Genomic DNA, 26,872 nt, shown 5'->3' on the forward strand with positions numbered 1-26,872 from the left:
TTTATGTGAATTTCAAAAGATCATTAGTAAAATGGCATTGTATAACAATTTGGCACAGCAGTGAATACTTTTTTTTATGTCATCATATGATAAAATAAATAATCTAATTTCAGGAAAATACAGAAGAAACAAAAAAATATGTTTTTATTCCTTTGGTACCATCATCAGCAAAATAGCTTTTATTATGGGATGAGTTTGTATGTAATGAAACTATTTGGTACCAGCGAATACTTTATTGATGTCAGCATATGATAAAACAAAACAAAAGAAATTACGGAACAAATATGTTTTTATTCCTTCCTTAGGAAACAAACTTTGTATTTATATCTTTCCTCAGAAAGACGAACGTTAGACACAAAAAAAAAAGAAAAGAAGAAGCAAAAGCGGAAGAAGAAGAGGAATGAAATATAACGAATTAAAAAATATAATGATATATATATATTCTTGGTAAATGCAAATCTCACAATTTAATCCCTTTTCTATTTTATTTCTCCTCTCCTCTCTACTTTATCTTCACCCACCCTTTTTTACTCCTTTGGTAGTTCAATCTGTTTAGGGTTTCTGAATCTGTCTCCCCATTCTTTCCCTCTTTCACATTCTCAATCCTTACGATCGGGCCGTTGCTTTCCCGCCACTTTCAAAAGCCTCAGCCCCCATTCGCCGCGTACCCGTCTTCAGATCCGTTTCCAATTTCAAAAAAAAAAGTTCAAACCTTTTTCGATGGCAGCGATGAATTCAACCTCGGGGAAGAAGGATGAGAGCTCGGAGGAGAAGGGCGGTGAGCTTTTGTTCTGCGGCGCTACTTCTTGGGACATCGTTGGAAGACGCAAAGGTGTTGAAGGCAACTTGCTCTCTCCCACTCGGTTAAGGCCTCTCCTCGGCGTCAACATTCGATTCGTCGCATCTGGCTGCGGTAATCTCTCGTTTCCTCGTAATGGGCTCTGTTTTTTTTTTTTTTTAGATCTGTGCGTTGTAACAAAGATTGACACTTTATGATGTGTGTGTGTTTATATAGCTTCGTGTCATTGTGTGGCTTTGGATGTTGAAGGTCGTTGCTACACCTGGGGACGCAATGAGGTAATGCTTCTTTGTTTGTTTGTTTGCGCTCTCTTTAAATAGGCTTCTCTGAGATTATTGGTTTTGATGTGTGTTTTCAGAAAGGGCAGTTAGGTCATGGTGATATGATCCAACGTGACAGGCCAACGGTTGTGTCTGGACTCTCTAAGTGAGTTTATGTTTCCTTGTTAGTAGTGGAATAAGTGTTTTGAGAGGGAGATTGATTCTAACTCTCTGTTGAATGGATTGTGTTTCTTGTTGAAGGTACAAGATTGTGAAGGCGGGAGCAGGGAGGAACCATACGGTTGTTGTTAGCGATGAAGGCAGGGCCTTTGCTTTTGGCTGGAATAAGCATGGGCAGTTGGGTTTAGGCACCGCCAAAAACGGTATATGCTAATAATCTGATTGTCTTTTAAAGCAGTCTAATTACCGTTATATGATGGTGTGGTGAAATCTGTGTTTTTCTTTTTTGCAGGGTTTGTGTCTGTAGAAGTTGAATCGTCGCCTGTTCCATGTGTTGTCTCTGACGAGGTCACGAGCATTGCTTGTGGGGCTGACTTCACTGTGTGGTTATCTTCTACTGAAGGAGCCTCTATACTGTATGGTTTTCTTAATCTTTTGTTCTTTTTCCTCTGTTGTTGTTTTTTTTTTGCCTTTAAATGGCTTTGCTCAACTTTAGAGTGTTTTGTTTGTTTATAGGACTGCTGGACTCCCGCAATATGGTCAACTTGGTCATGGAACTGATAATGAGGTAATTTTATTTCGTATTTTATAGAAGATTATTGATTTGGCGTGCGCCTAGACCGATTTTTTGAAAGTTTGGGCATTTAAAAAAAAAACCGTTCAAGAAAAATCGTTTCGTTTAAGTCCGATTTGCCGCCTAGACACCGGGAAGACCGATTTTTATAACACTGATTGGATCAAATTGTTTGTTATTAGTCTGAGCTCTTGTATCTTCTTCTCATGTTAAAATTTTATATGTCTCTCTGATTTAAACCTAGATGAATAGATTACGTTTATATGTCTCTGCCTTTTACTGTAAACATTGTTACTGTGTGTTTTCAGTTCAATATGAAGGATGGCTCAGTTAAACTCGCCTACGAAGCTCAGCCACGTCCTAAAGCCATAGCCTCTCTTGCAGGGGAAACGATTGTCAAAGTTGCATGTGGAGCGAATCATACAGGTACAGCCTTAATTCTATCAATCTTTTGCCTTTCAAGAAAGCTAACTTCAAATTCTAAACTTTTCAAATTTTTCTTGTTCAGTGGCCGTCGATAAGAATGGGTTTGTTTACACGTAAGTTGCTTCTCTGTTAAAAATCCCAATCATTTTATACATATGGTCTTTCGATATATGTCTAATCTTGAAACATATTGCAGGTGGGGCTTTGGTGGATATGGAAGGTTGGTACCTTTAGTCCATTGGAATTTTGAAGACTGGTATTAGATGTTGGTTGGTTGTGAATTGCAATGCAGGCTTGGACATAGGGAGCAGAAAGATGAGTGGTCTCCTCGCCGCATTGATGTGTTTCAGAGACATAATGTTTTGCCTCCTAATGCCATCGTCTCTGCTGGCTCTGCAAACTCTGCTTGTACTGCTGGTAAAGTGAACTTAATCTGAACTATCTCTCTTTTACCTCTTGTGTTCCAGATTATCTAAAAGTTAGAATTGGTTTTTGCAGGGGGAGGACAGTTATATATGTGGGGAAAGATCAAGAACAATGGTGATGATTGGATGTACCCTAAACCTATGATGGATCTAAGGTTTGTCTTCCTAAGTCAAGATTGTTATATTTGCTTTTTTTGATGATTTGATTTTTAACATAATTATTAATTCCTTAATGCAAGTGGTTGGAACTTGCGTTGGATGGATTCAGGAAGCATGCATCACTTTGTTGGTGCGGATAGTTCTTGCATAAGCTGGGGTCATGCTCAGTATGGTGAACTTGGTTATGGCCCCCACGGTCAAAAGTAAACGCCTCACTATATATAACTTAACTTATAGTTTAAGCTCCACGTGTGACTATTCACTGTGCTTGTTCTTCCTCGTTTTAGATCCTCTGCAGCGCCTAAGAAGGTGGATATACTCGAGGGAATGCATGTTATGGGGTGAGTGTGTCCTCAAGAGTTTACCCCAGAGATGATTAGTTGGAACTTTTTTTTAATCCATTGTGTATGGTTTATGCAGTGTGGCATGCGGGTTTTGTCATTCTATGGTCATAGTGGACAGAACAGAAGATATCGCTGATCGTCTTGAGCAGGTAAGAAAAGAAACTGAACCATTTCTTATTTGATTGATCCCTCGTCTGGTTCCTTATGTGGTTTATACGTCCTGCAGCTCGAGATCTACGACGGGAAAGGATCATTAGAAGGTATACACTCGCATTATAATTTGCTCTCCCCTAGGGAGTAATCATATTATCTGATGTGTTTCTTTTGTTTTTGAACAGAGACTGTTGAACAACCCAAAGAAGAAACTGTGACAACAACAACAAAGCAACAAGTACCTGCCAAAAGAGGTAGAAAGAGGAAAGCAGCAAAGGCTTCGTCTGACTCTGAACAAGACAGTGATGAAGAAAACAGTGACAAGGAGAAGGAAGCTAAAGGCAGTGACAGTGACTATAGTGAAGATGGAGAAGAAGAAGCCAATGGCAAGAAACAGAGCACTCGTGGCAGAGGCCGTGGCCGTGGAGGACGTGGTCGCGGCGGCCGCACTGGTAATGGAAAAGCTTCGCCGGTGAAGACCGGTCGGGGAAGAGGAAGACCACGCAAGTCTTAGAAAAACTTACTTTGACTCCGACTTCTCTCGATGTGGTTTAATTTCTTTTTAACAGTTTTTTTTTTTGTTTCTTTTTAATACAATGAGAGGCTGAGAAACATTTTTATCAAACATTTGTTTAGGCTGAGAACTTTGATCGGCTTTTGTATTCTGATGTAAACCACATCGAATGATTTATTTTTCTAGAGACAGCATTCCCGTTATTACAGTTTTCAGAACTCAATTGATCATCGACTAGTCACAGGTCAGATGGGGACCTTGTAAGATTATATAAATGTCGGCGAGTGCGAGAAAACAGTGAATGAGTCCGCAAGATGACTTGAGATAGATGCAACTAGTGATTTGGATACTATCCATACTTTAAGTTCTGGTTAGTCGTGACCAATGGTTTGTTCATCTTCACACGCAATCCCTGAGCTTATATTATCACACAACTTTTTTGCTACCGACTACGGCTTCGTTTGTATGCGTGTCCACTTTGTCTGCGTACGTGAGACAATCCTATACCAAAAAAAAAAAAAAAATGAAAACCAAGAATTCTAAGGAGTAAGGAGAGATCAGGCAGTGTTACTAAAAGTATATGACTTTATTACAATGTTAAAATGATTATTTTATATTCTGATTTCATTTTCACTTAGTCCCACATTTTCATGTGATTCTTTTTTTTAAATCAAATTTCATGTGTTCATGTCTTAATTGCACAAAACAAAAAGGCGGCCTAAGTGGCAGTACTTTGTAAATGACACGTTGCAAAAAGCATGTCAATATTATAATGAGTAGTTGTTTTACACTTTGCAGGCCATTTCAACAAGATTAAAAACTAAGAAGAAAATAAATGGGTACATTGATGTTTTTGTCTATGAACATGGCTGTATAAGCATGGTTGTGACAAATGGAATGTTAATCTTGTCCAGATGCATAAGGTCAGTGACAAAGAGAATGTTAACCATGTTCAGAACCAAAGAGTCAGTGATAAATAGGTCAATTTTGCTTAAAACCAAATAATCAAATCAGAATACACAGACAAAACAAAACACTAGCCAGAACAAATTGTTTGACAAAAGAAAAAGACAACATATTGAATACAAAGCTAATTGTACTTTATTTTATCATTCAATGATCAATATTTTTCATATTTAATAGAACAACCCAAATGAATATAATCATAAAAATATCAACATTAATTTGTTTCATGATCGAACAATAAATATTCATCAATTTTTTTTTTTTTAACTTTCATCAACTATTCATCAAGCTTTAAGATTATTAAAAGTTTGATTTTCTGATTCATTCATTAATTTATCAATTAACTTACAATCATCCTTTAGTCTTTCAACTAATGTATTTTACTGTGATTAAACACAAATAAGCTCAACAGTTTAGAAACTTAAGGAATGTATTCTAGTGAGAGTTTGAGGTGTTTTGTTTTGTGATGACTTCAATACAATCTTTATCATTAATAATATCGAGTCGCCTTTGGTAAAGTAAGAGACTCTTAGTAGTATCATCAAAACAAATTACATCAGGATACTCGCCACCTCCACAGACTTTCCCAAATAATACAAGAGATAACTGATGTATATCTCGTCGTATCCCGAACACCTCACGAATAAAAGATTGTTTATTGTATCACAGATGATCTTTTTTTCTTCGAGACGATCTAGTGTTTGTGAAAAAAAATTGTGCAAAAATTGTAATTTATTTCATCATTCAATATAATCTATGTTTTCATATCTGATAGAATAATCAGAAATGACTATAATCATAAAATATCAACATTAATTTATTAATTAACCTACTTAATGAGTCAATTTTCAATTGTTCAACTAATGATATTTTACCATGATTAAACATGAATAATCTCAACAATTTGGAAACTGTTACAAACGTCAAATATGGCAGCGCCTCAATTGTTGAGTTTGTGAACAAATATGAGGCCCACTGTCACTATTTACACAGTAACTTCCACTTTTTAATTTCTATATAAACGATCGTTTATAACACATCATCTCAAAACACAATCTCTTCTCCCTTACAATAAAATCTCTCTCTATTCCAGTGTTATCTTCTTCGTACGGGTATAAAATTTTGCTTTGTTTAAATTCCCGCGATACAATAAAATTTCAGTTCTTTTTATAACACGTTATCAGCACGATCGTTCTGCAATTCGGTAAAATTTATTGTATCATATATACCCTGCTATAATGGTCGGTATACCGCCTGTACTATTATTTATATTATGTTATAATGGCCGGAATACCGCCTATATTATTTATTAATAATTTAATTAATTTATTGGTCGGCCGAGCCGCCTTATATTCTGTTTATTGTTAATTGGTCGGCCGAGCCGCCTTATATTCTGTTTATTGTTAATTGGTCGGCCGAGCCGCCGTATAATTTATTTATTACTCTGCATTGACCGGCTGAGCCGTTGCATGATTTGTTGCCATAATTTTTACCTTTTTCTAATTTGTATGAAATTTTATAGATTTGATTGACAGTTTAATACAATATTTTCAGACTGATTTTTGGTGCACTCGATTTAACACCAACGGTCACAAAGAAAATTTTTCAAAAATTTTCCCTTTCTCAAACGGTCATGAACAGTGATTTTCATCTATAAATACAACTCATTTTCACTTCATTTCATCATCCAAAACATTTCATCTTCTCTCAAAAATTTCAAATGGCTCTCCTCCGATTTTTCATTTCAAGAAAGATGATTCGCGCATTTTTGATTTTATGTGCAATTTTTATTTGTGTTTCTGTTTATGGTTTATTCGTTGGAGAATTTACTCCGAGTGAATTTAAGATGAATATCGGTTTAATTTTCTTTACATCGCTTCTCCTTGTAATTGCTTGTATGATTAATGTAAACGGTTTTTAAATTATGAAGTTCTAATAAAATAATTATTTTGTGTTTTAGAAATACAAATGGCAAACATCGAAAAACTCCAGTTCCCGGCTCTGAAAGTAACCGGCGAAAACTATGTCAGATGGGTCACAAATGTGAAACCTTATCTTGTAATAAAAAAGATAACCGAAGCGATAAAAGTCGGTAACAAATCGCCACCCGAGCATATAGCCGAAGCGATAATCTTCCTGAAGAAGCACTTAGATGAGAATCTAACTCACGACTATGGAGACGTTGAGGACCCAGCCGTACTATGGCAAACCTTGAAAGACAGATTCGATAATCAAAAGGAAATCAATCTCCCTCACGCTCTTGAAGAGTGGAAAACCCTGAGGTTTCAGGATTTCCAAAGGGTTAGAGATTACAATTCCACTATCTTGAGGATAGTTGCACAATTAAAATATTGTGGTAACCCTGTCACCGAAGCAGAAATGCTTGACAAGACATACAATACTTTCCACAAAGAACACAACGTCTTATCCCGAATTTACAGAAAATGTGGGTACACCAAATTTTCTGAATTGATGGTAACACTCATGTTGGCTGAAAAGAACGATGAGTTACTAATCAAAAACCATAATTCCCGACCTACGGGAGCCAAGGCATTTCCCGAAGTGAATGCTACGGCGGTAGAATATTCGGGAAAGAGAAACCAGACCAACCGAGGTCGTGGTCGGCGTTTCAACAACAAACGTGGAAAGCCTTACTATCCTAAAAGTATTAGATCTAACAAATGGGTTAGATCAGAACAACCTCCTAAAGGCAAAGAAACCGAAGAGGATACCACAAAGAAAAGTGAGACTGTATGTTACAAATGTGGATGTAAAGGACATTGGTCCCGTACCTGTCGTACTCCCCCACATTTGTGCAAGTTATATCAAGAGTTCATAAAAGGAAAGGCTAAAGAGGTGAATCTCACGGAAAACGTTGAAGGGACCTCATACCTTGAATCCTCTGATTTCGCAAATGAGCTGGACTATAATACTCTTGAAGAGTACGGAAATGTTTCTAATACGACTACTGAATAGTCCTCATTTGTAATGTATAATAATTATGTTTTTCAAAGAATAATGTTGTTTTAACAACAATATATGTATAATTATTGTGTGTTTTCTTTATATAATCAATGAATAAATTTCACGTTTCACTGTTGTTTAATGTTTATGATAATTTCAGAAATGGATCAAAACGCAAATGGAACAAACTCTAAGAAAGAGATTCAAGAGATATGTATACTAGATAGTGGAACAACGCACACTATCTTAAGAAACAATATATATTTCTCAGATATAAAACCAAAAAGAATTACTGTCAATACGATATCAGGTCCTGCAGACGTGATTGAATGAAATGGTAAAGCAAACTTTACATTGCCAAATGGAACGAAAATTTCCATAAATAATGCACTATATGCTCCAAATTCCAGAAGAAATTTGTTGAGTTTTAAAGACATATATCGTCAAGGATATGATACTCAGTCTGTAACTGAAAATGGAAAGAAGTGTATATATATAACTTCTGATAAATTTGGCAAAAGACACATATTGGAAAAGTTTCCAGAACTTCCTTCGGGATTACACCATACTTATATCAATGCAATCGAAACAAATTTTATGGTAAAACAAAATCCAGAAGATTTTAATTTATGGCATGATCGCCTCGGTCACCCGGGCACCACAATGATGCGTAGAATCATAGAGAGCTCGCATGGTCATTCACTAAAAATCCAGGAGATTTCTCAAGGGAATAAAATGACATGTGTTGCATGTTCTCTAGGAAAATTGATCGTAAGGCCATCGCCAACCAAAATCGATAAAGAATCACCAAAGTTCCTTGAAAGAATTCAAGGTGATATATGTGGACCGATACATCCACCATGTGGACCATTCCACTATTTTATGGTATTAATTGACGCATCCAGTGGATGGTCACACGTTTGTCTATTATCATCTCGAAACATGGCATTTGCGAGATTTCTAACTCAGATAATCAAACTGCGGACACAGTTCCCTGATTATAATATTAAAAAAGTTAGATTAGACAACGCTGGTGAATTCACATCCCAAGCATTCAATGATTATTGTATGGTAACGGGAATTGAAGTTGAACATTCTGTGGCTCATGTTCATACGCAAAATGGTTTGGCTGAATCTTTAATTAAGCGTCTGCAACTGATTGCAAGACCATTGATCATGAGATCAAAACTTCCAACCTCTGTATGGGGACATGCTATTTTGCACGTAGAAACACTTATTCGAATCAGACCGAGTGCATACCACAAGTATTCCCCACTCCAATTAGCGTTTGGTCGAGAACCAAATATTTCCCATTTAAGAATCTTTGGTTGTGCAGTATATGTGCCTGTAGCACCACTACAACGAACAAAGATGGGACCATAAAGAAGGTTGGAAATATATGTTTGTTGTGACTCTCTATCAATTATAAGATACCTAGAACCTCAGACTGGTGACGTCTTTACAGCACGTTTTGCTGATTGTCATTTTGACGAAAATGTATTCCCAGTTCTAGGGGGAGTAAACAAAAATGTTGGAAGTGATGTAAAATGGAGTGTACCATCATTGTTATATCTTGATCCTCCTACTAAAGAGTCAGAACTAGAAGTTCGACGAATTATGCATTTACAGAGTATAGCTAACCAGCTACCTGATGCATTTGCAGATACCAAGACGGTAATTAAATCTCATATACCAGCTGCAAATGCTCCTGCTCGTATCAAAATGCCAAATGAACAAGAAAAGGAGGATGACACACGAGAGCCAAAAACACGCCTGAAGCGTGGTAGACCTGTTGGTTCCAAGGATAAGAATCCTAGGAAACAGAAGAAAGCTGAAATATGTGATGCACCCAAAATAGCAGAAAATATTTTGGAAGAAATAAATGATAAGGACTCTGATGAATCAGAGCACCATGAATCGAAAGATAATCATGAGATTTCTATTAATTACATCCATAACAAAAAGATATGGAAAAGGAATGAAAATGATGACATTGGTGATGTTTTCTCATATCTTATGTCAAATGAGGTAAATGAAGATACCGATGATCCAGAACCGAAATCCATATATGAATGTCAAAAGAGACATGATTGGAATAAATGGAAAGAAGCAATACAAATCGAACTTGATTCGCTTAACAAACGAAAAGTGTTTGGATCTATTGTACTCACACCTGAAGATGTGAGACCAGTTGGGTACAGATGGATTTTCGTTCGAAAACGAAATGAGAAAAATGAGATTACAAGGTATAAAGCTCGCTTTGTAGCCCAAGGATTTTCTCAAAGACCTGGTATTGATTATGAGGAAACATATTCTCCTGTAATGGATGCGATCACATTTAGATTCCTGATGAGTCTAGCCGCTGATAAAAATCTTGAGATGCGTCTCATGGATATTGTTACAGCTTATCTATACGGATCATTAGATACTGATATCTACATGAAAATCCCTGATGGATTTAAAATGCCAGAAGCATTAAGTTCCAAACCTAAAGAGTTATGTGCAATAAAATTGCAAAGATCACTATATGGGCTAAAGCAATCTGGACGTATGTGGTATAATCGTCTCAGTGATCATTTAATAAAAGAAGAATATGTGAATGATCCTATATGCCCATGTGTTTTCATCAAGAAAACAATATCCGGATTTGTAATAATCGCGGTATATGTTGATGATATTAACATTATCGGAACTCAAAAGGAAATACAAAAGGCATCAGACTATCTCAAAAGAGAATTTGAGATGAAAGATCTAGGACAGACACAGTATTGTCTTGGCCTACAAATAGAACATTCACAAAATGGTATATTTGTGCATCAATCCACATACACTAAAAGAGTGTTGAAACGATTTAACATGGATAAATCAACTCCTCTTAGCACCCCGATGGTCGTTAGGTCACTTAATATTGAAAGTGATCCATTTCGACCACCTGAGGAGAAAGAAGAGATACTTGGTCCGGAAGTACCATATCTAAGTACAATTGGAGTGCTGATGTACCTTGCAAATTGTACACGGCCTGATATATCATTTGCTGTGAATCTTTTGGCAAGATTCAGCTCATCTCCAACTCGAAGACATTGGAATGGGATTAAACATGTTTTTCGTTACCTCCAAGGGACCATTGATTTAGGCTTGTTTTATCCTAAAAGTTCAAAAGGTCTAATGGTTGGTTTTGCAGATGCAGGATATCTTTCAGATCCACACAAAGCCCGATCGCAAACAGAATACGTTTTTACGATCGGAGGCACTGCTATATCTTGGCGTTCCCAGAAACAAACGCTCGTGGCTACTTCTTCAAATCATGCTGAGATCATTGCACTCCATGAAGCAAGTAGAGAATGTGTATGGCTAAGATCAATAAGCCGACACATCTGTTCAAGCAGTGGGATTGGCAAAAATACGGAGCCAACTATTCTATATGAAGATAATGCAGCATGTGTTGCTCAAACAAAGGACGGATATATTAAAAGCGATAGAACGAAACATATTCATCTGAAGTTCTTCTCATACACTCAAGAGCTCGTGAAGAAGAAAGAGATTGAAGTAAGATATGTCCAATAATGCGACAATGCAGCTGACCTCTTCACAAAATCACTTCCGACTTCAGCATTCAGAAAACATGTCCATAACATTGGAATGCGCCATCAGAAGGATTTATGACTGCTCATTCGAGGGGGAGATTACGTAGTTGTACTCTTTTTACCTTACTATGGTTTTTCCCATTGGGTTTTCCTAGAAAGGTTTTTAACGAGGCAACATAGACGTTAAGCAAAAGACAATAGTGACACCGGTCCCCAAGGGCGAGTGTTACAAACGTCAAATATGGCAGCGCCTCAATTGTTGAGTTTGTGAACAAATATGGAGCCCACTGTCATTATTTACACAGTAACTTCCACTTTTTAATTTCTATATAAACGATCGTTTCGATCGTTTATAACACACCATCTCAAAACACAATCTCTTCTCCCTTATAATAAAATCTCTCTCTATTCCAGTGTTATCTTCTTCGTACGGGTATAAAATTTTGCTTTGTTTAAATTCCAGCGATACAATAAAATTTCAGTTCTTTTTATAAGAGAAACTTAATCATTTTCACTGATTAACAGATTTACTTATAATTTCAAACATTTATGTATCCACTACATTTTGACTTTACTAATGTTATCTTAGTTTTTTTTTCTTATTTATTAAGATACTTTTACATTTAATTTTGACAAAATACAAACTTATACAAAATTTTGCTAATATTGTATATCTTAAACTGATGTGGAAAATATTATACTATTGCATAGAAAATTGGTATGTTTGTAATTATATCATTGTGCGTAATATCAAGCCCGAACCACTGAGACTAATAAGACTATATACAATTATTTGTAACTTCACACCCTACTTTTCTTTTTTTAACACTTCACGTCATCTTATTTTTCTTCCACCTAATTATTCAACACACACTTAATTTTTAACATCTACAATAGTTATATTTAATAAAATTCAACACTCTACTTCCCCATTTCTAATTCATATTTTATCTTTTATAGTTCACTAACTACATATCAATAATAATTTCGATTGTAACTAAAATAACAATATTTATTTTATTTTTGTATTTATTTTTTAATAATAGTTTTGTATATATTTGTGTGTGTTTAAAAACAGAATTTGAAACTAATAATTGTTGAGATTTAAATAGTTAAAATAAAAACTAGTAAAAGTTTAGTTGTTAAATGTTTTTATAGTTATGATCTATTTAACTAAAAATAAAAGTTTCAACACAGAAAAACATATTGGAAATTAATAAAAATTAGAGTAAAAAATTGATTTTTTCTATATCCAAATAAAATGAGACTAGCATCTATCTATAGATAATTAAAATCACGAATTTTGATATAAATTTTTACTTTAAAAAAATATGTACTATAAAAAATGAATTCTAAAAGCATGATTAACCCTATAACCCCATTTGGGTTTCTTAGTGATTATTTAAATAATTAATTGTACTTAAAAACTCTAGTTAAGAAACTATTAGATTTTGTGCTCCAATGGGAGTTTCTTAATTAAAGATTCTTAAAAAAAAAAAAAATTTAAGATAAAATTTATTTATTAAATAAAACATATTAAAAGATAACATTTTAAATATAGATTTTAAAATAAAAACATAAAAACAAAGATTACTAAAAATAAACGAGAATAATTTGAAAGAAAGATGCTATATATGTGATCAAAATGTAGAAAGTGTTTTTGATTATTTTGTGAATAATATTTGTGATGAAAGACACTGTTTGTCGATTACTTTGTAGAAAGATTTTTTTCGATGAGAAGAATGAAATGAGAGAATGAATTTGTTTGGTGAGAAGGAGAGAAGAAGAGTTTGTGAATAAAATGCTTTCTGAATAAAATTTTCATATATAAAGCAAGAGAGAAGAACCATATGCTTGCGACTTGAATAAAAATCTTGTGACTTGCACACATACGGACAGCACATACAAACATACATAACAACTCGTGACTTCTCTTGACTTGCACACATAAGGACAGCACATACAAAGTAACAAACATAACAACTTCGCTTGTGAAACATCTTGTGACTTGTACATCTTGTAGGTAGGGGAAGAGTCATACAAGGATGGCACTTGCTGAGTTAGAGACACTATGGGAAGACACACATCGCTTCGAAAGGGTAACACAAAAGGAGATATAAGAGTAATAATGTACTTCAACATGGAAGAAAGAGAGAGAGACTGTATCTCTTTGATTAGAGACAATATGATTATTGACGAAGAAAATGGTTTCAATCCCTAACACTAGCAGAACCATTTCACACCAAGATTCTTCATTTCTGCTCTTCGGACCTGTTGCTGCTTCCTTGATCTCGTCTGCAGATTCATCCTGATCTGCACCAACAAAATATTTCATCATCACATTATGAAATCAAGCAACAGCTGTTTAGTGTGTAAAACAAAACATGTTATAGATTCCTTTCAAACGCATAGTTAACCATAGATTCATGTTTTGGTGTCCATCTCCTAACTAGTTGTACCCAAGTTCATTTTGGGGACAAAAACTAAGTCTTTTAAAGTTAAAGTAACAAGATGAGACCTGCAAAGGATTCAATCCACGAGGACTACCAGCAATTTTGGGCTTGAAAGCATCCGGATTACGCTCCAAGCTCGCCATTGCAATACGATCCCGACGCAAAACATTCACAATAACTATACAAGATTACATCAACCAAAGTCACTAGGCATTGACATCTCATCACCACACCACATTGACCACTAAGAATTGACATCCCTTAAACCGATGAAACTAATCAAAGATTCTTGACAAACCGATGAACCGGAAGTGTTTGTGGCGGCGCGGCGTCTTGCGTCGTTGATGGCTGCTTCTCGGAACCTGACGGCGGCGTCTGAGGCTGAGAAGGCAAGTCTTCTTCCCTCCGATCTTGCGAACCGAGAACGTAATGCGACTGTTTCATCTCCCTTCCACTAGAAGATTCCATCTTCGCCTCCACAACCACCGCCGGGACGGAGAAATCTGATTGGCGCGCCGAATTGTTACAGTTAGAACCCGAATCTTGATCGGATTGCTCCATTATAGAGAGGAGTGTGATGGAGATTAGGCTGATTCAAGCTTGAAGGAGCTCATCGTCTTCGTTTGTTTCTTCGTCTCTTGAGTTCTTTTGAAAAAATCGAGCTAGAGCTGGAGCTTCTCCATGGTGGTAGGGTAGAGAGAAACGATGGAGTTGTCATAGTTGATTGCTTCATCGACAAGAAGACGGAGAAGACGAGACTAAACGAGAAGACGAGACCGAGACGAGAGAAAAGAAAAAAAGAGAGAAAAGAGAAAAAAAAATACAATCGATGCTTTGCTGACACGTGTTTCCAAAACCCACTTTAAAATCGGTTACAAAAATCCTAACTTAAGGATCGGTAATCTGATTTTTAATTAAAACAGTTATTTTCCTTAAAAATCATGCTAACAAACCGGGATAAACATGGTCTAATAGTTTGAAGGGATGTGCTCACCTTTCTCGGCACTTCCCCCATTCATATTTTGCCATGTGGTAAAAATGACCCCACTTCAATTGTATTCAACGGGTTGAAAAGTTTCTACCCTGTTTAATCCACATGTACATTTTTTTGCAATTTAACAACTCCATTGTATGGGTTCAACGGTTGAACTTCTAATTCAACTAGCCCATTGCTCGTGGTCTAATTACTACAGAACAAGAAGGGAAAGAACAGAAAAGCAGGAGAATAAATTCTTTGGATTATGACCAAGAAGCAAGAGAAAGCAGAGGAGGCAAGAACTCTCTTCCCCGGTTCATGAAGCCAACACAGTCGGCGAAAGCTAAGATTCAAGAACATAACTCACCAAGATCAATCCCTTATCTTCAGGAAAGAGAAGTTTCCATCAATAAGAGACATTCATTGCCTGTTGGTTCCAGTGGGAAACAAGATTCTTTCTCCTAGAATCTTCAAGCACAACCGGGAACAAAGGGTAGCAGATCTCCTCTCCTCCTATCGTTTATTTGCAATTCACTCCTTTGTATTTTGATGTTTTGATGATCAATTACTGAGAAAGTGTTTGCTGTTGCCTTTTGTTTTCAACAGATAGAAAATGGCAGAGATGGAGGAGTCAAATCGGAAAAAGGCAAATATTTTATTTGGTTTGGTGTTGTTTTGTTTTTTTTTTCGGACATGATTTCTTTGTCCAGTTTTGATCTTAAGACAACAAATATTCTAGTCTCAGACTGTCTTAAACTATTGATTCATTATCATTCATCACTCTACTGCATAATAACATTAAGATAGTTGCAGGTTTCAAATGCTTACAACAAGAGTCTATGGAACAGAAGTCTTGAGATCGTTAATGCAAGCGCTGCTCAAAAGCTTCATGCCTTCTTCACTCATCTGCTGAACCTCTGTTGGCGACAGTATCCTTATGCACTTCACACATCCCACAAACTCTCTGCGCACCAGTTTTATGTATGTACTTGAGTTAGAAAAACTATAATAACACAGAGCTTAATTTGATTAGTATCAAGACTTACTCCCATGGATCATCTCCTACAAGCAGAACATCACTCTCGTAATCAACATACACAAGCTTCCACCCTGAGCTTTGTGGGCGAGTGAGCAATCCTTCAAGTCCAAACATGCACTCTATTGCAGATTTCAGCTCTTGGTAGTCTCTGAAGCTTGTCACATCAATTGACCTCCCAACTGACCCGGTTTTTTGAACCTTACAGAACCAAAGTTCCGCGTCAGACGTATGCTTAGTGGAAAGTAAAACTAGATATTTGTCTTTTGTTACCTTAGTGTAGGTTCTAACGCGTGGCGTTGCAAGCTTCTGCTGCCATGAGCCTTTGCTGTTCTGCAGCAGACTACTATCATCAAAGTCAACATTGCTTGAAGATGTACCGGTTCCTCCAGAGTTGTCTGCAAAGCTAGCGGATGTGATCTGCGACTGGACATCTTGGGTGAAGCTAGTGTTGTTGTTCCCGATCATCTGGAAGTCAGTTTCTTTGATGGCACAGAAGTCATCAAGAACTGTGTTTGAAAGTGGTGGAGGAGGATCTAGAATGTTGCTGTTTGTGCTATTATTACCATAAAGGTCCTGCTGCATCAAGGGACTGAACTGGTCAAACTTCAAACCGTTGAGCTGATTGTCCCACACATCGTGAAAGAGAGATGAGTTTGTTGTGTCCGGTAACGCGACATCTGAGGAATCCATCAATGGCTGCTTGTATGATCCGGCAAGAGACTGGAAGGAAGAGACTTGTGATGTCAGCTCTTCTGTCTCCAGGAAAGAGAATCCATTTGTTGGTGGGTATATCTGTTGGCTTATGTCTGGACATGGAGACAAAGCCACTGGTTTCTGCATCAGCTCGTTAACCTTCTCCTCATTACACCCTTGGTTAGCCTGTTCCATTGACTGCTGCTCATTACCATGACTGAGTCTCCCAGAGCTGCAACCAGAAAGTGTCGGTTTTTCGGATATTGAATGAGCATGCATACTTTGTGTTGGCAGATTCTGTTCTTGGCCACTTGTATTGGAAGCAGATGGGTTCACAGTTAGCTTGTTTTCAGGGTTCATCACCATTGGTTGTTGCTGCATCTTCATATCTCCTAGTAAACCTCCCTGCCCCATTAAAACATTCTGTTGCATCTCAGACATGAAAGATGTTGTTGCATTCTGGTTGTTGTTGTTGTGAGGTCTCATCATCATTCTCATAAGCTGCTCTGAAGCCATGTTTGGGAATGATGCGTAAGGCAGGATCCCGTTTGTGGAGTCAGAAACACGGACAAAAGGCCGTTTGATCAAGCTGCCCCATTCAGTTTCACCAGCTGCACATTTCAAAACAAAGTTACTTAATGCTTGCAAATCAGATGAAACATGTTTTTGTAACTTACCAAAGTAAGATGGATGGAGCTGGCGTTTGAGTCCTGAAGTGAGAGAAGGGAAAATGAAGAGACTCTCAGGTGTTTCAATATCCCATGGACTGACCCTAGTAGGTTTATCGTTACATCCAGGCTCATCCCATTCGACTTGTAGGTTACGCCACTTAGAACCAGGCCATCTTAATGGATCCAAATCACTTATTCCAACAATGGTTCCCATGTATCTACATATACACATCCAAGAAGTTAAAAAGTGAACAACAAAATTTGTTTATGTAAGAAACAGATTAGGTTGTTGGTTAGTGAAATCACTTATTACCTACGTTTCCCTGAATCCTCAGTTTCAAACATCATCCCAAACCTCATACTAACTGAGAGCTGAGACCCGCATATAGCCTTGCGGTACTTCGCTATAGGGATCACAAACTCTGCTGGACACGCTCTGATAAAAACAAAACACCATAACCTCTTGTTTAGTCATGTGAGAAGATGTGTCTTTGAGAAGTGTAGAGGGCATTGGAGATAACCTTGGATTATAGAAAATCAAGAAAGGAGTGCGGTTTGCAGTTGCGTGAGCCGCGGCAGCAAGAACACCGATGTGCATACTGTCAGCTGAGAGAACCGAGGACGGTAGAGCTGTCTGTTGGCGGTTAGCTCGTCTCACACCAACCATCAGCTGAGACTTCTCATCCCGGATGAACAAAACAGAATCTCCAGCTCTCAGTCTCTTTGAGCCAACAAACAAACTCCATCCCGTTGTAAGAAGATGTCTCTTCGGTTGTCCTGAGAATGCAAACCAAAGAATCTGAGCTTAAATATCAACTGAAAATCTATATAGAGAGAGAGAGGTAGAGAGGGAAATCTACTAGTCTTTACCGCGGTATATATGGCGAAATGTCCAAGTATTCTCATGCAGATCTCGAACTACAAGCTCCTGAGTAGGAGGCTGTGCTGTGTAGTCCTGTAATGTATAACATTAGCAGCAAATAGAAGTGAGAGGAACAAAGGCTGCTATACTCACCAAGGGTGGGAATAGCTTCTCTGCAGCCCTACGTGGGACGGAGAAGCCTCCATGTGTACTTGTATCACTAGCAGTAAGCGTTTTGCAGAAAAACTCAGATGGGTGCTTGCTTCCTCTTAGTAGTCCAAACTCTGGTACAGGGAAAACATCTCTCTCCTGATACACACAAAAACCGTTCAAGACTCAATTTAAAATATGGAAGTTGCAAGAACTGTGAAACTTACAGAGTGAACCGGTTGTAGACTCATCTGCGCATAGATTTCGTCACTGTCTTTGTCTGCCTATTAGAATAAACCGTGGTCAAGAGAAATCAATATATAAGATTACAAACAAAAGCAAATGAAAATGATTATGAAATGGCACGCATACATGAAGGGTAACATTATGGACTTGGCACATCAACTGAGAAGGGAGATTTGGGTAATTAGGAACTTGGCTTGTTGCTGATCTTCTGGTTGATACAGCAACCTAAACAACAACAGAATAAGAATCAAACCTTAGAAGATCAAGAGAGCTATAAATGTGTCTAAATGACACACAAAAAGTTACCTGCTCGCTGTGACCTTGTGGGAAGTAATACACTAAGCTCCCAACTTGAGGGAGAGAAACCAGAGGGCCTGCACAAGCGTGCCATAGCTCCGAGTTTATTACCGGCTTTCTCGTTCCTGGACATGTTGTAAGAAACCAAAACTTTCAGGGAAAAAAAGTAAACAAGATTTCATTATGTCATTTAGCCTAACTTTTTTTACAAGTTGATTTAGATTTTGATTGACAAGAAAAAAAGTTAGTTTGAACTTTTGTATGTTTATTGTCATAGCAAAAAAAAGTAAACCCACAAAGGGAAGTGTTGCAAATGGAATTTCTCAAAAAGGGAATATTCATTCAAAATATTTTAGGAAGAAAGAAGATGAAAAACCTGACTGATCCTTCAACAGCTTCATCTCTTCAAGCAGAGTAGATTGAGAAGTTGTTGGTGTTGTTCCTCCATTAACCAAACCATTTGTTTTCATCTTGTCCTCAACACAAGCCAATGAAGCCATCATGTAGGGATTTTTTTTTATGTTCTGTTTTGTCTCTCCCACACTCAAACAGTAGGCTTTAAGTGAGACTCAGATTATTTTTCTTTACAAACTCTGTCATTATATATTTTTTTTGACCCAAGAAGAGACAAAGAGCCCTACAAGATAAATCAAGAAACAAGAAGAATTAAAGACAAACCCATTTCATGAAATCTGGATTTATATTGGTTTAAAGACAAACTCCAAATTCGAAGGACAAAATCCTTACACATGACAAAAAACAGAACAGAAGAGAGATTAAAGGGACTACACACAGACAAGCATGTCTCTCTTGTGGGCCTCTTGCCTCTCTCTCTCTCTCTCTTCCTTTCTCAGACCAAATTCGACCCTTCAATGAAGAAGAGAAACCAAAGCTGCCATCATGAAACAACAGTTTCTTTCTTTTGTTTCCAGATGCAAACAAGAAGGTCTTGAGAGAGAGACAAAAAAAACTTTCTTTTCTTTTATTTCTCTGAAAAATCCCACATTTTTCTTCTCTCTCTCTATATGTATATAAAGTATAGGTGTGTATGTATAGTTGTTTTTTTGCTTGGAAATGGGAAAGAGTGTGCATGCTCTTATCCTGCGCTTAAACTTTCTGTATATGGCGATGCCGTTGCAGCTTTTAGACTCTCCAAACGAATAATATTTTTATTTGTTTTCACATTAATTAAGATATCTTTGTATTGAAGTTTATATATGTATATATATATACATTAATTTATGTTTCAACAGTTTACTCAAAAATTAATAAAGTAGAGTAGTGAGCACACGTAATCTCTGATACGCACAGAAACGTAGTTGTTTGTACAAGTACTTTAAATGCTTATGTAATAAGACAGATAGCAAAGCTTAAAATAAGTACCATGAGTGACATTGTGACAATATATTACTGTAATGTAATTTGCATAGATATTCGAAATTTAATAGTATTTTCTTCCAAAAGTGTTTTGCTTTTTCAACAGCTTTTGTTGATTTTTGTAACCTGAATTTATATGTGTGATTATACAGAAAAAAATTAAGCCAAAAATGAAAACTTGCTTAGCTTTATGACAGCTAAAATATAATTTTTCAAAAAGTTTATTTTTCATGCTGATGTTTGGAAAAGGGGACGTGCATGGGTGGTCAGGCTTTGGAAGATTTTAGAGAAGGTGGCGCGTATGGTAGAAAAGCGTATATTAGCATGATGTCTAAGAGGTTGAAGAGAGGAAGTGTATCTTGCAACCTTTTGAGCTGGTGCTCTTTTTTCTTTCCGAGTTATGACTCAAAGATGTCTTCCTTTTGTTAGAAAAGTTATACGATTACTAGAGTATTTGATAATTATCTATTACTAGAATTGCATAGTTTTTATGTGCTAAAGAGTCTAACACCATCTCCAAATAAAATTGAATGCTTGTATTAGCACTGAAATGGCCTTTACGAATTATTTTTTGAACGTCTACATACAAGACAGGTGAATATCTTGGTTGTGAACATGTATCAACATACTTTGTCCCATTGACACATACAATTCCTCAAACATGTGTGTAATTGTGTGTGAGTGTGCAAGGTGTACATAGTGCGTCAGTGTGTGCTTAGCTTAATACACCTTTAGACTTTTTTGGTCACTTTTTATACATCTTTGTTTTGACTTTTCTTTTGGTTTTTATGCGACGAAATAATTGACATGTAGTGATTGTATTAGATTGTGTGATTTGTTATGAAACGATATCTTCTTTTTCGTTAAAGGATGATACGAAATGATATCGCTTTTTCATATCATTAAATTTACGTTTTCATATATATTAAAATTGAGCACGCATTATCTTCTGATTTTTAATACAGATTATCAAAGATTAGAGAAAACAATAAAACGTATTTTACACACTATAAGTCGTATCTCTTCAGGACTGGAACTAACATAAAAAAATATAGACATCATATCACTATATAAGATAGTAACAAATGTGCTGATCATAATACTCTTTCGCTATAAACATACTCAAAATGAATGATGCTTATCCTACGGTGATAGTGATACAGAGCTTGACTTAAATCTCCATAAACCCATGTCCATTTCCTATTAATACGTTCTGTCGACTTCAGAGAATATCAGGACCATGTAACAACAAGTTATGTGGATGTTGGTCTTTCGCATACAATTTGGACCATCTCAGGATCATGTAACAACTAGCAAATCCCATAAAATATACTCCTTTCGTTGTAATATACTCATCTCAGGATCATGTAATATACAAAGATATTTTATGTCATTTTTGTTGTTTTATAATAGATCATATTTTCAGATATCTAGATAATCATTGGATGTGATTGGCTATCGTTATAAATGCTCTCTACGGCCACAATTATACCTACAACCCTAAATCACCACCAATCTTGATTTGTATTTTTTTTAAACTCACAACTTTTTTTAAAAATCCACGTCACTTCTTTAAACTCATGTTTTTATAATTATTCTACATAGACAAATACCTACAGTCAAATTTAAAAAACTTTTAAAAATTAAGAATCTAGAGCCAAATCAAAAAAAATCACAGCAATATTTTTACAGCTAAAAAAAGAAATCATAGCTCTTACTAATCAAGCCCGTTATCAAAATCTGTGTAACCAACATTTTCACTAAGTCATCAAAAGTTCAAAAAAAAAAACATTTTCACTAAGTTCATTAGAATTAACAATTAAATTTTTGAATATTATTTGAAAAAAGAGATAGATTTTCTTTGATGTAAAACAATATCTAATATGAAACATATACAGTTATATTTAACTCTATTTATCGAACCATCATCATCCAAGATACAATATTCTCTTTATATTTGCAGCAGTTTGTAGCTACTAAATATTCAAAAATACAACACCATTGATAAATAACACTCCCTCCGTTTAGTTGTCGTTCTAGTGTTTTGCATACAAATTACGAAACTAGTTAAATGTTCAAATTTTTCCTTGTTTGACCACTAGAATTGCATAATATTTATATTCAAGCTTAGTTTAGTTTGAGACACAAAAGATAAATTAATAAAAAATTGAAATGAAATTATTAAACGATAATTATTTTGAAAATAAAATTATACTACAACGATACTTAATTTGAAACGGACAAGTATTTTTTTTACCCAAACTAGTCTTATTATGCAAACTCACAACCTTAAACCTTTTTATTCTAAAAAACAGGTATTAGAAATAAGAAAACAACAACAACAACAACAAGAAGTGAGATGGAAAGTGAAAACATTATATGATGCTTTTGCGTCTGAAAATCTTGACCGCTCGGCACGCGTGAAGTGGACGGAAAATCAATGGTCGAGTAAGAGAGATATAGTTTAAAAGATATATACATTTTGGACGGACACGCCGACACGTCACCGATTCTACGCTTCACACTTTCACAGTTCACATCTTTACCTCGGCGCTCTTCCTCTCGTCTTTCCATAGTAAAAAAGGCAAGACGATTCCTTTTTTTTTTTGCTAAAACATTTTTTTTTTTAACAAGCAAGCAAGCTTGAAGAAATCATCATTGGCCGGCCACTCCGATGATGACACGAGAAAAACCAGCATCCGAGGAAATAAAGTAAACTCCATCACTTGAATAGTTATCAACGACGGCGGAGAACGGTTAATTGATATTCTAAGGATTTTGGAGGGTTATAGCGGAATGTGTTGGTTGAGTGAACGAAGCTAGTGGTGCAGTGTGTTGATTTAGAAATTTTTGTTTAAATCAAATTTGTAAAAGACACTTGAATTTTCGTTAATTCGGATATAACTAATAAAAATAAATATTCCAAAAAAATGAGTTATTTAAATATCTTACCCGTTTAGTCGTAAGATTTTATTTTTGGAACTTTAACGTGTTAATAAGGTTGCAAACTTGCAATCAAAAATAAAAATACGAAAAATCTGGTAATGCTTGGAGAAATAACCCACGTCATATTCCAAATGTATGAAAATCCTATTTGGTTCTTTCGCCAAGTAACCCACTCCAACTATAATATCATGCCATCTTCGTGATTATCATTTTCCTTAACCGTTCAAATTCTTATTATCTAATTGTTTTAAATCAGACAAAAACATTCTTTGTTTTCTCATGTTTTTCTTTTTATTCTCCCATTTCATGTTTTCCTTAACATGTGTTTAATGTGCACCGTTTAGTGAGTCCTCCTTTTAAAATTGATTAGAATAAAAATAAAAATATCAAATTCCGATAAAAGGTCCCAAACGACCTTTTGGGTTATTAGGATTTGTGTCCTTTAAATTAATAGCTTTGGAGTTTGGACTATTTAATTAATTGCTACCACTAAAGACACCATTAATAAGCTCGTTTATTAAAAAATAGTAAAATACATAATAAATGTTTTTATAATAATAAGGCGTGCTTGATTTTAAAAATGCCATTGCCTCAGGCCCCCAAGAGATAATACGAATTACGAGGCCCCATTTTCGTGAAATATTGTGTATCATACTGATTATAGCTATACAACATTAAATTATATTTGTCCTCATCCCAAGTTTGTCACCCTAAGTTAATTTTAGTTTTATTTGTTTTCCAAATAAGATTTTAGGAAAACAAAATATTTTTTATCTCGTCAAGTTTCCAAATAAAAAAATATGTATCTCCAAATAGGAAATTTAAATATATAAATAAATAAAAAAATACAAATGTCAGTTAATTTTAAATATATTCTCTATTCAATTTGAAAATTAAGGATTTAAATATACTACAATTGTGTCATTTTCTTTTTCTCTCACCTGCATCAAAATTATGTTTGAAAACATAAAAATATATAAAAAAATCAATTATGATTTTGTTAGGAACCTAATAAAAAAAATTATTTAAAAACTAAATTATGAAAGTCTAGTGAAAGATATATTTTTTGAATTGAGGCTAAAGTGAAAGAGTTCAATAAAAAGAATACAGACATTTTTATTTTTATTTTGATTTTTTTTTCTCATTTCAAAATTATATTACAATATTTGAAAATACATATATAGAAAAATGACCCATTTTCTTCATTCGCCTTAGGCCCCTCGGCACCTAAGCACGGCACTGCCACTAGATATAAGGTTAAATTGTATTCTTTGCCTTTCCAGAGAAACATCTGAAACGGACTTAGCAACAAGTAAGCCACTCCATAAAAAAAAAAAAAAAAAAAAAAAAAAAAAAAAAAAAAAAAAAAACAAGTAAGCCACTCCCTTAAGGACACGTGATGGTCATCGGAAACGGTTCATAACGGCATGTGCTTCGCGCACGCATCTATGTAGATCGATGATTTCTATCGGACGGTCAATATGCAACGACGTAAGAATCGAGCCTCACGCCTTTCAACGGCGTCGTAGTTCACCTCACGTCCTTTCTCAACTTCCCTAACCGTCGATTCTGAAAACGTGTCACTTATACGAACGATTGCTATTATTGTACTTACGACGCGTTTATAGACACAATCAACGAGTAGGCCTGAGACTTATTATCCGAGATCCGCTCCGGATCCGCTTCGAAAATAAGATATCCGGAGTGCCCGGATCCGAATCCGGATAGTAAAATCTTGGATCCGTGCAAACCGAATCCGAATATCTTAATTTTTAGGTCCGGATATCCGGATCCGGATCCGTATTTTTTAAATATATTAAATTTTATTAATATTTATATTTGATATATTAATATTTATACATGAATTAATCTTATAATATTATATTTTAGTTTTTACAATATTATAAACATATATAAATATATTTATAAATATTTAATTTATGTATTATATTAAAAAAATTAGTTTTTTTTAAAGTATTATATTAAAAAAATTAGTATTTTTTGTTAAAAAAAATATTTTTAATTATTTTGACGGATCCGGATCCGGATATCCGCGGATAATGGAATATCAAGACGGATATCCGAAATCCGGATATCCGCAACCACGAATCCGGATCCGGATATTAAATCCACGGATCCGGATCCGGATCCGGATACCCTAAATTTCCCGGATATCCGGATCCGTACCAGGGCTATCAACGAGTATCGCCTCAAACCATTGAATAAAAAATTACAAGCGGTAGAGTAATTATGCCGCGTGTTTTCTGGCACTTGGACATTTTAAGGTGCGATTTTCTTATCCGTGAAAATAAATCCACAACTACCATCCAAATTCTTTTGACCAAAAAAAAAAAAAAAAAAAAAAGCTACTATCCAAATTCCAAAACATTAAATTACCACAAATAATTTATTTACCTTATCCTGACTCGTATCACTTTTGCACTATTACTAATAATTTATTTAATTAAAATTATAAAAAATCAAGAACTTTTTCCAAATAAACTCCCACAATAGTGCAAAACTAATTACTAATTTCTTTCTAAAAAAAATACTAATCACTAAATAGGTGAATATTTATGATAGAAAAGAATAAAGAATAAGAATAGATGGACCCCAAAATCATTAAAGTAAAAGCCAAAATAATGGGAGTGACAGGACGTCTCTTATGAGCTATTGGTACGTATAGAGTAGAGCATACAGTTATGGACCAGTGGGTCTTATTACAGAATCTATGGAGTAACATTTTAGGTTCAGGTTTAGTCAATCTATGGATGTCGACCCAGCCCCATTTTCAATATTAGAATCTAGACCTTCTCTTTTTGAAATTGCACTACTTACTCATTTTTATAGAGTAACATTGCAATACAACGGCTCATAATTTTTTTTTTGAGATTAACATGGTAGATGAACACATAACACTTTTCCACTACAATGTATTAAAATCACTGGTAAAGTGGTATGTCGTAGGTTTATTAGAAAATAAGATAATGTTAGGAAAACGGCTTCCAACTTAAAATCTGTATATTCTAGCAAAAGAAAAAACTTAAAATTTGTATAGGCATTTTTTGTGATTTAATCATGTTTCCTATGTTATTTATATTTTATATGAATGTGGCCATTCTGTATAATTAAAAGTTATGAAAAAGTGATGAAGATTTTTTAAAGGGAATAAAAGGGACCAAGAGAGGAAGGCTTGTATTATTACATTGAGAATGCGTAATAATGCCAACATGAAAAAAGGCAAATACAGAAATCATAATAATCAGCAATAGAGAATATATGAACAATCATAACTTATAATGCACAAGCGATTTACACATCGATCACTCATACACATTATCCAATTCGACTGGAAGCAAACGAATTATGATAGTATGTTAGTTGACACAAGTAATAAAAACATGTGAATGCTACGATATACGGATGCACTTATCCGTGCATACGTATAAAATACTGAATATAGATCATATATACTATATTTTTTGTTAAAGATCTATACTATACGGCACGTAAAAAAAGAGAGAGAGGCGTGATGTGAAGAAAACATGGATACTGTGGGTGCTTTGTGGGGTTTGAAGCCGACATTTTTATCTGTAATATTTTTTTGAATCGAGTTATGTAAAAAGGAGAGTCCAATTCTTTGTCTCTTCTGATATTTTTGTTTTTTTTTAATTCCATCTCCTTCTTTATTACTATTAGTATTATTTTAACTAAAGGAACGATATTCCTTATCCTCATAGTTATTATATGGATAATGCCAATATGAATAACGAGACTCGAAGCTTGAATATAGAATTACATATGAATGTTGTCA

General features: G+C 35.3%; 2 protein-coding genes and 1 long non-coding RNA gene across 5 annotated transcripts; 1 reads left to right on the forward strand and 2 right to left on the reverse strand.

The window, feature by feature from the left end:
- Positions 1-510: 510 nt before the first annotated feature.
- LOC106411128 (protein RCC2) lies at positions 511-4,037 on the forward strand. Its single transcript, XM_013851821.3, has 16 exons — positions 511-913; positions 1,016-1,077; positions 1,158-1,225; positions 1,321-1,442; positions 1,532-1,655; positions 1,756-1,807; positions 2,122-2,239; positions 2,322-2,352; positions 2,436-2,459; positions 2,532-2,656; positions 2,738-2,819; positions 2,904-3,026; positions 3,111-3,164; positions 3,244-3,316; positions 3,394-3,427; positions 3,506-4,037. Exons 1-16 carry the CDS (start codon positions 721-723, stop codon positions 3,832-3,834), a joined length of 1,614 nt encoding a protein of 537 aa, XP_013707275.2. The 5' UTR covers positions 511-720; the 3' UTR covers positions 3,835-4,037.
- A 9,172-nt stretch (positions 4,038-13,209) lies between these two features.
- On the reverse strand, positions 13,210-14,678 carry LOC125589864. The gene is made up of 2 exons (XR_007326059.1): positions 13,867-14,678; positions 13,210-13,661 (listed from the first exon to the last, which is right to left on the reverse strand). It is a non-coding gene; the product is annotated as an uncharacterized LOC125589864 (long non-coding RNA).
- Positions 14,679-15,495: 817 nt separating this feature from the next.
- On the reverse strand, positions 15,496-19,810 carry LOC106411172 (auxin response factor 5). Of its 3 annotated transcripts, none has more exons than XM_048762471.1 (13): positions 19,483-19,810; positions 19,112-19,372; positions 18,745-18,860; positions 18,565-18,663; positions 18,420-18,476; positions 18,196-18,351; positions 18,051-18,135; positions 17,702-17,957; positions 17,494-17,616; positions 17,187-17,398; positions 16,087-17,120; positions 15,824-16,014; positions 15,496-15,741 (listed from the first exon to the last, which is right to left on the reverse strand). In XM_048762471.1, exons 2-13 carry the CDS (start codon positions 19,236-19,238, stop codon positions 15,615-15,617), a joined length of 2,583 nt encoding a protein of 860 aa, XP_048618428.1. In that variant the 5' UTR covers positions 19,239-19,372; positions 19,483-19,810; the 3' UTR covers positions 15,496-15,614. The 3 variants fall into 3 exon arrangements, with proteins under 3 accessions (XP_048618428.1, XP_048618427.1, XP_048618426.1); XM_048762470.1 differs by having other exon boundaries at positions 19,533-19,809; XM_048762469.1 differs by having other exon boundaries at positions 19,529-19,809.
- Between the last annotated feature and the right edge of the window lie 7,062 nt (positions 19,811-26,872).

The sequence above is a fragment of the Brassica napus genome, chromosome C7 (genome assembly GCF_020379485.1).
Source record: "Brassica napus cultivar Da-Ae chromosome C7, Da-Ae, whole genome shotgun sequence".
Lineage (NCBI taxonomy): Eukaryota > Viridiplantae > Streptophyta > Magnoliopsida > Brassicales > Brassicaceae > Brassica > Brassica napus.

Coding starts and splice junctions, on each gene's coding strand:
- LOC106411128 (XM_013851821.3), top strand. CDS start 721: ATGGCAGCGATGAATTCAACCTCGGGGAAGAAGGATGAGAGCTCGGAG. Junction 2,820..2,903: donor AAACCTATGATGGATCTAAG/GTTTGTCTTCCT, acceptor CCTTAATGCAAG/TGGTTGGAACTTGCGTTGGA. Junction 3,165..3,243: donor GAGGGAATGCATGTTATGGG/GTGAGTGTGTCC, acceptor TGGTTTATGCAG/TGTGGCATGCGGGTTTTGTC.
- LOC106411172 (XM_048762471.1), bottom strand. CDS start 19,238: ATGATGGCTTCATTGGCTTGTGTTGAGGACAAGATGAAAACAAATGGT. Junction 17,617..17,701: donor TTGATTTTCTATAATCCAAG/GTTATCTCCAAT, acceptor TGTTTTTATCAG/AGCGTGTCCAGCAGAGTTTG. Junction 17,121..17,186: donor GCTCCATCCATCTTACTTTG/GTAAGTTACAAA, acceptor TGAAATGTGCAG/CTGGTGAAACTGAATGGGGC.